General features: G+C 37.5%; 1 protein-coding gene and 2 long non-coding RNA genes across 3 annotated transcripts; 1 reads left to right on the forward strand and 2 right to left on the reverse strand.

The window, feature by feature from the left end:
- Positions 1-724: 724 nt before the first annotated feature.
- On the reverse strand, positions 725-2,915 carry LOC123474086. The gene is made up of 2 exons (XR_006648721.1): positions 1,978-2,915; positions 725-973 (listed from the first exon to the last, which is right to left on the reverse strand). It is a non-coding gene; the product is annotated as an uncharacterized LOC123474086 (long non-coding RNA).
- Positions 2,916-5,548: 2,633 nt separating this feature from the next.
- On the forward strand, positions 5,549-9,194 carry LOC123474067. The gene is made up of 5 exons (XM_045175892.1): positions 5,549-5,869; positions 5,962-6,470; positions 6,547-6,671; positions 6,736-8,360; positions 8,459-9,194. The coding sequence occupies exons 1-5, from the start codon at positions 5,559-5,561 to the stop codon at positions 9,036-9,038; spliced, it is 3,150 nt and encodes a 1,049-aa protein (XP_045031827.1). The 5' UTR covers positions 5,549-5,558; the 3' UTR covers positions 9,039-9,194.
- A 1,179-nt stretch (positions 9,195-10,373) lies between these two features.
- Positions 10,374-11,415, reverse strand: LOC123474068. The gene is made up of 2 exons (XR_006648687.1): positions 10,658-11,415; positions 10,374-10,578 (listed from the first exon to the last, which is right to left on the reverse strand). It is a non-coding gene; the product is annotated as an uncharacterized LOC123474068 (long non-coding RNA).
- Positions 11,416-12,828: the final 1,413 nt, after the last annotated feature.

Genomic DNA, 12,828 nt, shown 5'->3' on the forward strand with positions numbered 1-12,828 from the left:
TACAACACAATCATTTAAAAATCATAGTTTTTTTTTATTGAAACTTTATTTACCAGACATATGATCAAAAGAAAATACAGTAACAATCCTGAGATCAATTTCGAGACAGGGAAACATTTACGTTAAATGCGTTTAAAAGTGTAATGATGGCTGGACTGGATTAAAACGGTAAAATTTATGCAATGCACGATTTTCGAAACAACATAATGAACCAAACTAAACGAAACCCTTTTTAAAATTATTCTGTGTCACTAGCAACACACTAAAATGTATCTGAATTTGGGGAAGGGGGGAACTAGAAAAGGCAGTTAGAAACTTAAACAAAACGCGTTATTACATATTCAATATCAAAATCGATGACTAAGCAGCGTGACAGGATTGTTCCCTATAGGCTGGATCCCATAAACACATTAACTTTACAATACACAACAAGTTGCATTTTCTAAATAGAACCTAGTTGTTTCCTTCGTCGTCGGTGCAAAAACGAGCAGTAAAGAATTCGATAGTTTCAGCTTCGGTTCAAGCTATTGGTACTCCTCTTATCTCAATTTCCTGGTCCTCTCTCCCGTCAGAATGTATGGTGTAACTTCGGCTTCCAACTTCACTGCCAGCAAAATCGTCCAATGTTAAGACTGTAACCGTTGTTTCACAATGATTGACTGGATCACTAGCGAGAGGATCAAAACTAGTAGAGGCTTCTCCGTTTATTACCTCTTCTGCAGGATAACTAGCCCCACAAATGGGGGGCATTGTGGAGTCCAAATTAGCTACTGTTAATTCGCTGCCTTTTGGCTCTGTTGGGTCGCTAGCCTCTGCGGTGCAAATGGCAGAGGAAAAATGGGGTTGGAAATTTTGCTTTTTTCTCCGCATGCTGCTAACTCTGAATCCCTGGCGACAGCAACACTTTTAGTTTTCATTTCAGCGGCTTTTCTTTTTTTCTGCTGCGGTTGCGTCAATTTCTCTTCCAGCGCTTCTAAACATTAAAACAATAATTTCAAATAGACTGATGAGAAACTTAGAGGAGAGTGGGGGCAATTGAGACACAGGGCAATTGAAACAAAAATTGTTTCTCTCGCCGTATAAGAGAAATTTTCTTGAAAAAATTAGGGTTAATAGAATGAGGGGGTTTGCAAGTTTAGAAAAATTTACGAGTTTTTGTATTCAAAACTTTTTAAGATATCTCGAAAAAACTGTTTTTTGTTCTCCGTCTGTTAAATTTGCGTTTTCAATTTTTTTGTTTTAACCCCTAAAACACTACGCTTTAGTAATAAAATTAGTTTCAGTTGATTTGCAATTCATTTTTCTACAATTTAATGTAATTTAATTTTCCCCTGCATTCTTAAATAATTTTAAATAATTAAATGTAACGATGACCCTATTGCAGGGCAATTGAAACACTTTGTTTATATTCCCTGTCTGCGAGTGGTTGAATTTGTTTTGCAAGTATTTGACGTAATTCATTTAAACAAATGTAAATCATCATGTTAACACAACTATAATACTTGTATTCGCTGTTTGGGATTTATTAAAAAAAAAGCATGTTGCTTAATGGTTTTTTTTTAATTTAATTATTTAAATATTTTAAACTAAATTACGATCTACTTTAAGCATATTTTAAAAATCTGTAAATCACATTGTACCTAATGGTAAAATTTGATCACACTAGCAGTTGTGGCTGCTGAGATATCGTGATTTTCATTTTATGTGGGTATAAAGAAGCTTCCTTATGGGAAAACCCACGTTGCAATTGCGTCGACACACCGTTTCAATTGCCCTGCTACCATGGCAATTGAAACACTCGAAGCGACCTCAGTTTTTTACAATTTACTATTATTAAAATTAATCTTTTCTCATAAAAAAAATAAGCTGAGATAATAGGCTACAATTCTATGTAATTTTTATATCAAATTTTTCAGGTTTTTTTTCAAGAAATACAAAAAACCAAAAAGTGTATCAATTGCCCCCACTCTCCCCTACTATGATCTTCAATAGTGAATCCGTATTGCTGGTAATGAAATAAATGTGTTTCTTTGTTGAAGGCAACACAAGGATGGCACTCGTTGGCTAGGATTGGCAAGCAGTACACCACTGCTGCTAGCAGTTTGCTAATTGACTTACAGCGGGTGATGTATTGAGAATTGCTCAACAACTGAGCAATGTCTCCAACGAACCCTTTCCCGTTAGGCAGTCGGGCAATCGTATCACGGACGTGGGAAAAGACATTTACGCTTGCTGGCCTGGGTTCCGTCATGAGATGATTGAATCCCTTCAATCGCTGATTTGGCTCTTCAAAAAAAAAAAAAAAAGAACCGCCACGTAAAAAAAATATATATTTATATTTCAATTTTCTATATATATATGTATGATTTATGGTAATCTATAGCACACAATCCCCTCCCTGCTCAGGGGACAGCGGCGTGGGGCAGACAGCATTCATTCGTTTTGCCGAATCACGCTTATTGATATCAATTTGGCTATCAAATATCAATCCGTCCTTGCCAAGTAAAATACTTCCATGTTTCAGTGGATGAAAAGTTGGGAATCAAAAACAAGAACTGGGGAGAATCCGGGAGAATCCGCTGCCTTGAGAGAGATACTTCCCTAATTTGACAGACAGACAGCTTATGATGCTGACGTAAACAACAATATTTTATGAGTGGTAGCTTAGTGGTGGAAGAGCGGCATGGCAAGTAAAAGGTCCAGAGTTCAACTCTCACACGTAGCTGAAAATAATGTATTTGGATTTTGTTTGTTTTATTGTCACACCGCAGACGTCGGCCATTTCTGTCTGTCAAATTCCCTGTCCTCTGTAAATTGTTATTATTTAAGGAGTCAAACTATCGAGCGCTAGATGGCGTCGTCGTATCCTCCCTCTCCTGATTGGCCCTAATCGGCACGTGATCAGAAAGGATTCTGATTGGCTTTGGTAGCAAATCCTCTCGCCTTCATGGGGAAGATTGAAGTTTACTGGCCTTAACCATTTAGTAGGCCATGGATAGGAGCCTTTTTTTCTTTCGAGTGTAACCTCCATTTTCTGACAACCCGGTGGAGTGCATGACGTCACATGACCCTTCTCGCTCCGAGCCAGTGTGCACTGGCTACTGCACCGAGTGCAGCCATCCGAAATCGACATACGTTTCACCATTGATTTTTGTCGGATATATTTGGCTTGCCATAAAAGAACAAGCCGAAAGATTGATTATCGTCTGTCATTTTAACAGTTTTCTTCATTTCCTCCTGTAATCGCAGCCCAAATTCTTGAAAATTCGCAGCACATCAAATGTACCGCAGCAAGGAATACTTACCGGCCTGTTCATTTAGATTAATAAAAAAATTTGGTTGATCCAAATCAAGCGTTTCTCCATTTTGTTTTATTTTACTCGTTACTGGGTATTAATTGAGCAGATATACAATATATGGGCTACAATACAATACGTAGCCTACAGCTATACAAGAATTTCCCTTTAGCGATATTTACGACTGAATTCCATAAAAATTATAGCGAATACGTAAGAATGCATACGTCACCGCATTTAGGACGGAAGAACCACAAAGCGGATATGCGTCATCAATCTTTAAACAGGAATTAAACCGTTCAAGCCAAAAATAATTCGAAATTAGGAAGGAACTTAACTGACAGTAGGCTATCAGCAAAGCAAAATTGCATGCAAATTTGACCCAAGCAACCTTGTTGGTTTATCCATTAAAATATGATGATTATAGGGTTATCACATCTATTGTTCTAAATTTATTGTAAACAATGACGTATTTAAAAAAAAAACGAAAACGAAGAACTATAAATTTCTTTTTTCTCAAAACCAATTGTATTACCAATTAAATTTTGCTGTGCAAGCAAAAACCGTTATCTCATAAACTGTGGCTAGCTAATACAAGTTTTCGGGGTTCTTAGCGTTGCATGGTATCCTACTCGAGTTCTGTTTCACAACGAAACTTGAAGTTCCCTATACATATGCTATTGAGCAATTATATTGAGCCACTATACAGTTCACCAAATGCGTAGCTTATTCGTATAAATGGCGTTTTCTTATAAATGGGGCTCTCGTGTATTTGCACGAAAGATTCAAGTAGAAGGTTGTTAAATGCGTCAAACCAGACTTGTCCCTAAATACACCTTCTGGCTACGTTGGACTTCCAAAAAGTGTTGTTTATCAAACAAATCGAGAATTGGCAAATCTACTAAGCTTGTTGTTAGGTTTATTTCTCTGTGCTATTCCCCTATAGACCTACTACTACAAAACCAGACAACCACTCCCTTATTTTTGATTAAATTCTACGAAACACTTCTTCAAAGACGAATACGTGTTGTTTTCATCACTCTGATGCGCACGCCTTGCCTCGCAGCTCCAAAACGTCATTTGACTAATTTTATTTCATAGATAAGCCCTGTTTCTGATTTAACATTTATTTCAGTCATTTTTTTAGAGATCTCAGACTGCTATATGGCGACAATCCATCGATATCTTCCAAGAATTAAGACACCGCCCACTTCGGGCGGAACCGATTTTGATTTGCTTTCAAATTCTTCAGTGCGCATTGGAAAACTGTAATTTAGGTTGAAAAAATAGAAAATACTGCATCGTAATCGGTTATCAAAACTTCTCCATGTTATTCATATTTAAATTTTTGGCAATATCATGGTGCAGCGAATAAAGAAATAAAAGCCTATTAGACTAGACCTATAATACTATAGTTTTATGCTGTCGGACCCTAGCCTCAACTGACTTCTAAAAAACTAATGAAACTTGCAGAAATACTGGTTGTCCTATAATTTGCACTCAATACGAATTTGGCTAATGATTAGACTACGTATATTTCGATTAGATATTACTTAAAGGTATTTTATTTATTGCCCATATGACAGACATTTTGTGCATACTTGATGCGAGAAAAATTATTCGTAGCCGGTTCATAGAAAGAGAAAGTAGTAGCCTATGCTTGAGAAATGCACAGTTTGACGTTAGAATACCAAGTGTTCTATAATGAAAAGAGCTTGAGGAAAAAGGGATGAGAGAAGACTAATCTCAAAAAAAGATATATAGGCAATGACCGTCAGTCAGGAACCACATACCCGACACTATAGAGTTGTCACCATAATTTTCGCTAATTTACACGTATGACAACAGGAACGTAACAGACACAAATTAAATAATCCCAACAGTAAACTGTGGCTTCAATTGGCATTCTTTTTTGGTTTTCCATCGAGCAATATTGGCCGGAAACTAGCCTATAGCTATAAAGTAAATATTTTTGCTTGAAAAACAGACTTTAAAAATCAAAAAAATCTTTCTTAGGTCACCACTGAAATATTGTGTTGACTGATGTCGTTCTTGTCTCGTGTTGCTACGTTGAAGGGTATATAGCAGCCTTAAAAACAGATCCGATGAAACCTCAATAACAGCAATAAAAATAAGGCTATATAACATTAACTGCAATGGACTTTAACTTATTCAGTTATCTGACTGATAACCTCAAAAAACGATTTCCGACTACAAGTCAGGGTTTTTTCAGCTATAGTCTACATCAAATCATATTTTCTTATGCAGTTCATCCAAATCCTTATTTCGGTCGCCTCAGAGGCAATCAAACTTGAAATGTCTTCGCCTGTTTTCTCAAGTCGTGTTGTAAAATTAGATGGCATTAAGTTTGATCACAAAGATTTTTTAGGGAAAGGTGGTTATGGCTCAGTGCTTCGTGATGGCTCATTTAAAGGTCAAAAGGTAGCAATAAAAAGAATCGAGGTGATCAAAGACATGGATCTATCGATGGACGACCAGTTTAAAACTCTGTCGCAGTTAGATCATCCGAATGTTGTGAAACTTCTTCACTGTGAAGACGACAACGACTTTAGGTAAGAGTATAGACTAGGTCTATTTTTTCTTTTTTAAACAGCAATGTCGCAGGCTACTAATCATGGATTTCGTTGTTTTTGGGCTTTTAAAGGTACTATACATTAGAATCATGTGTCGCCTCGTTAGGTCAACTGTTCTTGAAGTCAGATGACTCTCAAAAATACAATGGACACATGCCACATCATGTCGAAGCACTGCTTCAATTAGCTTTAGGTCTTGAACGCATCCATTCAAAGAATTTAATTCACGGAGACATAAAACCAGAAAACGTCCTTATTTCGGTGGGATCTGCTGAGCAAGATGAGATAACTCTCAAATGGGCATATTTTGGACTGACGAGACATGCCGATGAACGAGGAACAGAGACGATAAATCAAACAAGGGATAACAACGCATGGTTAGCGCCTGAGGTACTGTTGCTTAAGCTGAGCGGCAATTCACAAGAAAACAAGTATCAAAGTACCGTAAAAAGCGACATCTTTGCACAAGGACTTGTTTTCGGTAGTCTATGCTTAAATGGCGAACACCTCTACGGTTCCATGGAAAATGAAAATGAAATTTCCGGCAATATAATTCACAGAAATCCCGTCAATATGCCAAGTAATTCCCGATAAAATGGCACATTTTGTTTTCTGTAAGTGAATAATGTAAGTGAATAACAAATTCTTTGTTTTAGAAATGGATCGCAAATTACGTAACTGCTATGAGGATGAACTATTTAAAAAGATGTTGGAAAACGACCCTGCAAAAAGGATGACATCGAAGGAAGTTGTCGATCAATTGAAATCCATCAAGGATAAGGTTTAATCGATTTTATGCAAATATCGAGCAATCATTTGTGCAAATGTCAATTTATTTTATTTAGCTTGCTGGAAAAGAAAAAGAATTGCTTCGATTATGTGGACGTGACACTCAGTTGGATCTAACGGAGCAAATCAAAAACTTAATTCTTTTCGGAATCAACTTAAATGCAAAGGACAACGATGGAAGTAATGCGCTTCATCTTTTGTGTCGCTACTATTCAAGCTCAAAACTAATCGACGCGATTAAAATCGTAATCCAAAGCGGAATCAACGTGAATGCAAAGGACAAGTGCGGACGGAACGCACTTCATTATTTGTGTCGATTCAATTTAAGCTCAAACTTAATCGACGCAATCCAAAACTTGATTCTAGCCGGAATCAACGTGAACGAAAAAGGCAACAATGGATGGAATGCACTTCATTATTTGTGTTTTTTCCATTCAAGCCCCAAATTATTGAACGCAATTGAAAGCTTGATCAAGCACGGCATCAACTTGAACGCAGAGGTCGAGGATGGACAGAATGCGCTCCATCTTTTGTGTCAGGTAAGTGATGGAAGCCCAAACTTTGTCGACGTTATTCAACTCTTGATTCAACACGGCATCGACACGAACGCGAAAAATAAAAATGGATGCAATGCGCTCCATTTTTTGTGTAGAAACAATCAAAACCCAAACTTAGTAGATGCAATTAAACTCTTGATTCAACTCGGCGTCGACGTGAACGCGAAGGATGACAATGGACGAAACGGACTCGATTATTTGAATTTTAATCATTCACACCCATATTTAGGTGTTGCATTGTATCGACATACATGCAACGACGCAATTCGAATCCTAAAGAATGCAATTATTACTAATAGTTCTAAACGGGAATGTGGAGAAGAGGAAGTTGAAAACGTTAAGGTAAAATCGGTTCTACCGAGTAAAAACGAAGTAGGCTCATCAACTCACAACAGTAAAGACGTGAACACAACCGGCAAGGGTGAAAGGAATGCACTTCATTTTTTGTGTCAACATCATTCAAAGCCAAGCCTAATCAATGAAATTAAACGCTTGATTGAACAAGGATACAACGCGAATGCAAAGGACAAGGACGGATGGAATGCGCTCCATTATTTGTGTGGATACAATTCAAGTTCAAACTTAATGGACGCAATTCAAATCTTAAACCAACAGAGAATCGACGTGAATGAAAAGACAAACGATGGATGGAATGCGCTCCATTTTTTGTGTCAAAACAATTCCAGCGCATACTTGAGGGACGCAATTAAACTCTTAATCCAACAAGGAATCGACGTGAATGCAAAGGACAAGGATGGACGGAACGCGCTTCATTATTTATGTCGACACAATTCAAGCACAAATTTAAGGGACGCAATTCAAATTTTATTCCAATACGGAATCGATGTGAACGAAAAGGACAATGATGGATGGAATGCGCTCAATTTCTTAGTTAGAAATAGCATGGATAAATACTTGAAATCGGACGTCTTTAGATTTTTAATCCGACACGGGGTTCAGGTGCATAATGAAAATGATGAGGCGAGTGCCAAGACGTTCAAGAAGTTGTTTCAAGACTTCTTCAAAGAAAACGAAAATAATGGAAAAAAATGTTTTGACTTTCTGGTAGAGGAAAAAATCCGTCTGGGATGGCACGACGCATGTGAACATTGCCAACAAATACTGTAAGTAGCTGGTAGCCTAGTCTAGGCCTACTATAGCTGTTGTAATGATTCAACAAATAACCTAAATATATGAAACTCTTATTCACTTTTTTTGTAAGGTCGATTGAGGAAAGTCCCCGAGCAAGATTATGGCACCACCAAATGTTTAGCAGCTGCTACCTAGTGTTTGATTCTCTCATGGAAGAATTAGAAAAATGGGCAAAATCCTCAATCAATAAATTTGGAGAATCAGAGCTAGATATAAAAAACCCAACAGAATGGCTACGTGGAATAGCAGAAGAGTACCAGCAAAATACAACTGACAAAAGCTACAAAGAGGACTTTGAAGTAATGGCTGATGTCAGTGAACAAGTCAAAGACGGAAACAACTCGAGTCATTTTAACTGTGACAACTACGAACGCTATTTGAGATCCATGTATTCGATCGCAGAAATGACTGACTCAAAAGAGTCTATGGGACATATAAAATGGTGTTATCTTTTACCTTTTGATTATCCTATTGACTATAGCAATGATAAGACATCAATCAAGCAAGCGAAAATCGAATGGGACAAAACGCTTTTTAGCTGGGCTCACAGGGAAACTGACAAAGATTACGGAAAGTTTATGACAGAGGATGCGAACGACGGCTTCTTTTTGCCGAAAGAGTTCAAATACAAGTGTCATGGCGAGCTTTAATATAATGTCTTTTTGGGGTGTAAATTTAGAAATAGAGTTCATGTTTTGTTTAGAATAACCACATTTTATCTCTCTCTAGTTTGTAGGTTTTTTCCCCTTATGTAAAGGTTTGAAACACACTTGGTTTGTGTAGTAAAATACACTGTTTAAAAGGCACACTCGTCTTAAGTTTACGGATAACAATCAATCTATAGGTCGAATATTAAAGAAACGCTTAGACCTACTGTATTACGGTTCAACCAAGTGCAAGCCAAAAGTTACTTAGGTTACGGGCTTTGCGAGTTCAGCTATTTCTTGTTATGCACAGAGCAGTTGATTGACATAAAAATTTGAAGGCATCTTATTACTATAATACCTAGCCTATGTATGAGTTGGGAAAAACCTTTAAATAAAAAATCACTTTTTCCGACAGTCCTTTTTCGCCGCGTTCTTGGCTGTTGCTACCGCCATTCCATCCAGCTACAAGTCGGAATACAAAGCTCCCAGCTACCCTGTTGTAAGCTACCCTGCACAAAAGTAGGCTACTCTAGTCTACTCCTAGCTAGCCTACTCTGCACCAAGCTACTTCACATCAAGCTACAGCAAGAATAACAAATAATCTACGCCGAAATTGCCATAACTAGAAATGTAAATCCGACGAGGCCTGTTTTGAGTTTCAGGTTTCTCCTGCTGAGTGGAGGTGATCTGGCGTAGAGCTGGCAAAATTCTTATCCGTGACCGTCTGTGCGCTGTAGATGCCCCTTCATTGATACACTACAGATATCGTAGCCTATTATTGACAAATATCATCAAAGTCGCGCGCGGATCATCATTATTGGTTCCTGCCGGTACACTTAGTTTGTCATTAGAACAAGCCAAATGATCGATTATTCTCTGTCACTTTGACAGTTTCCTCATTTCCTCCTGTACCCGCAACCCAAATTCGTAACTCAATGAATGTACCGCAACAGTTAATACTTAACCTGTATCGGTTAATTCTTACCCTGTCTGTTCCTCTCGGCTAATTTTTCTAAATTGTTAATGTAAAACCAGGCCTTGAATCAGGCGTTTCTCCATTTGGTTTTATTTAAAAATTATACTCTTTACGCAGACTAATTGATATTTATTGAACAGATAAATAAGAATGTCCCAGGCCGAATAGAATTTGAAATTTTGAATGATCTTAACTGACAGTATGTAGCCGAAATGGCGTGCGAAATTGGCCCAAAAAACCTTGTAGGTATAACATTAAAAATTTGATGATGGTTGTCACAATCTATTAACTTTATTGTTAAATGAATGACGTGCTAAGAAGTAACCAAAAAGAAAGAATATCAAGTTTGTTCCCTAGAACAGTTCTATATTACTAATTTATTTTTTTTCTTCAAGTAATAACCGCCACATGATAATTATGACTAGCTAATACCGTGCATGACCATGCTAATACAAGTCTTTGTACTCCAAGCGTCGCATTTGATCGAGTTCTCTTTCACAGCTGGACTTGAATTTCCGTATACTATTGTGCAATTGAACATCATGGCGACTGCACTTAACCAAATACCTAGCAGAAATTTAAATATAGGCTACATGAGGTTGAAATACACGCAACATCAATTTATTAAAATTTTAAATATATTTACTCTGAAACGATCACCATTTTCTCCAAAAGTTTTTTTAACGTATCGCGGGTATCTGCTTGGGTCCATTTTCCGACCTCGTGAGTCATATCGTTTCTCAGGGCCAATAATTCTTCTGTGCGTCTTCCAAATTGCATGGGGTTAAACTCTCGCGGCCTGTATAATGTGCAGGCGTGTTTCTCTCCGTATTTCAAAATTTCCAATGAGCCAAGTTGTTGTAGAGGTCTTCTCACATATTCGTGTGTGTTAGTTTCTTTGTTCCACAGCTTTTTTTCCATACATGGGGCTCCCATGTAGTTGCAGGAAAGATTCAAGTAGAAGGTTTGTAAATTCGTTAAGCCAAACCTGTCCTTGAATATACCTCCTGGTTAAGTTGGAATTCCAAAAACAGCCGTTTATCAAAACAAATCGAGGATTGGCAAATCCACCGAGGTTGTCCATGGGTTGATTTCCCTCTGCCATTCAAAACTATACTAAACCAAACAACCGCACTTTTATTTCCTATGAAATTGTACGAGACACTTTGTCAAAGGCGAACGACGTTGTGTTCCCCACTACGGACTACGCCCAATGGCGCAAGTCCGTTCGCGTATCTAGTATTCTAGTCACGGAACGCCATTTAACCCGTTTCATTTCATTTTGGGATCGGGCAGCGCCATCTAGTGACACCCCATTCGATTCAAGCAATAAAAATCGCGGAATCCAAAATGCAAAATCAAATTCATTCAATCCCTTTTGACTAAAAAAATTGAGAATCAAAATCAGATTCCAAACTAAAAATCGAAGACGACTTTTTTTCCCGGTTTTTTATTGCTTTTTGGGGGGGAGGGTCGGGGAGGGTCAGGGCGAGAGCCCCGATCGGAGCCAATTGGGACCGTTTCCTACTACAAATCAATTTTCGTTTTTAAAAATTTGTTTTTCAAATTATTCAAATCAATTTTGTTTAAAAATAGAGGAATAAAAATAAAAAATCATTTTCTAAAACTTGAACCAAATCAAAAATTAAAATTCTTTTAAAAAATGTTTCAAATCATGATGTAAATCAAAATTTGATTTAAATTCAAATTGATTAAGCCGATCACTGTCACCCACTTAGGATAGAACTAATTCTGATTTTGACTGGCGCCATAAGTTCTTCAGTAGGCCTACACTAGGAAAACTTGAAATTTAGGCCGGAAATGTAGAAAATTGCAAAATTGCGCCGCAAACGGCGAATTTTCAATTTTTCAAAATAGGGTGAATTTAAAACATAAATAAAAAATTCCCAAATTGTACCGTCATTTTGATTTTGATCCCAAAATATCTGGAATGAAAAGGAGCCCTAGTGGATTTACTTTTCTAGCACACGAACTGGTAATAAAAAAATTTCAAAATAAAAAAAGGTGTTTTACCCTATCACCCCTGTAGACGACCGGCCTGCTAGACTAGCGAACCTAGCGGGGAATCCTGAAACCACTTTGTAAACACCCACCGGTTTTGGGATAGGCGATAGTGTACCTTACTATTATATCGTGTAGAAACATTGGATGAAAACTGTTGCCAATTTAAAGATTCCTCTTCAAAAACAAAATTATCAGACTTTGAAAATCGCCTTAGGTCAACGCTGAATATTTTCGTGTTGACCATCTTTCGTTTACTTGCGGTAATGCATTGTTTGGTTGCAGCCATAAAAACAGATGCGACGAAACTTCAAGAAAAGCTACAGAGACGACAATAAATTTTTAACTGCAGTGGATTTGTTACTTGTTTTATGCGTTACCAGTTATCTGACTGATAACCTCAAAAAACCATTTCCGATTATAAGTCAGGGTTTTCCAGCTACAAATCATATTTCCCACAGCAGTTCGCCCAAATCTTTTTTTCGGTCGCATCAGACGCAATCAAACTTGAAATGGCCTTGCCTATTTCCTCAAATCGTGCTGATAATTAGATGGCATTTGGTTTGACCAAAACATTTATTTTTTTTTTTTTTTGGGGGATAAGGTGGCTATGGCACAGTGCTTCGTGGCTCATGTAAAGGTCAAAGGGTAGCAATCAAAAGAATCGAGTTGATCAAAGGCACAGATCTATCGATTGATACCCAGTTTAAAACTGTCACAGTTAGATCATCCGAATGTTGTCAAACTTTTTCACTGTGAAGATGACAACAACTTTAGGTAAGAATATTTCTCCTT

The sequence above is a fragment of the Daphnia magna genome, linkage group LG7, assembly GCF_020631705.1.
Source record: "Daphnia magna isolate NIES linkage group LG7, ASM2063170v1.1, whole genome shotgun sequence".
NCBI lineage: Eukaryota > Metazoa > Arthropoda > Branchiopoda > Diplostraca > Daphniidae > Daphnia > Daphnia magna.

Coding starts and splice junctions, on each gene's coding strand:
- LOC123474067 (XM_045175892.1), top strand. CDS start 5,559: ATGCAGTTCATCCAAATCCTTATTTCGGTCGCCTCAGAGGCAATCAAA. Junction 5,870..5,961: donor GAAGACGACAACGACTTTAG/GTAAGAGTATAG, acceptor GGGCTTTTAAAG/GTACTATACATTAGAATCAT. Junction 8,361..8,458: donor GAACATTGCCAACAAATACT/GTAAGTAGCTGG, acceptor TTTTTTTGTAAG/GTCGATTGAGGAAAGTCCCC.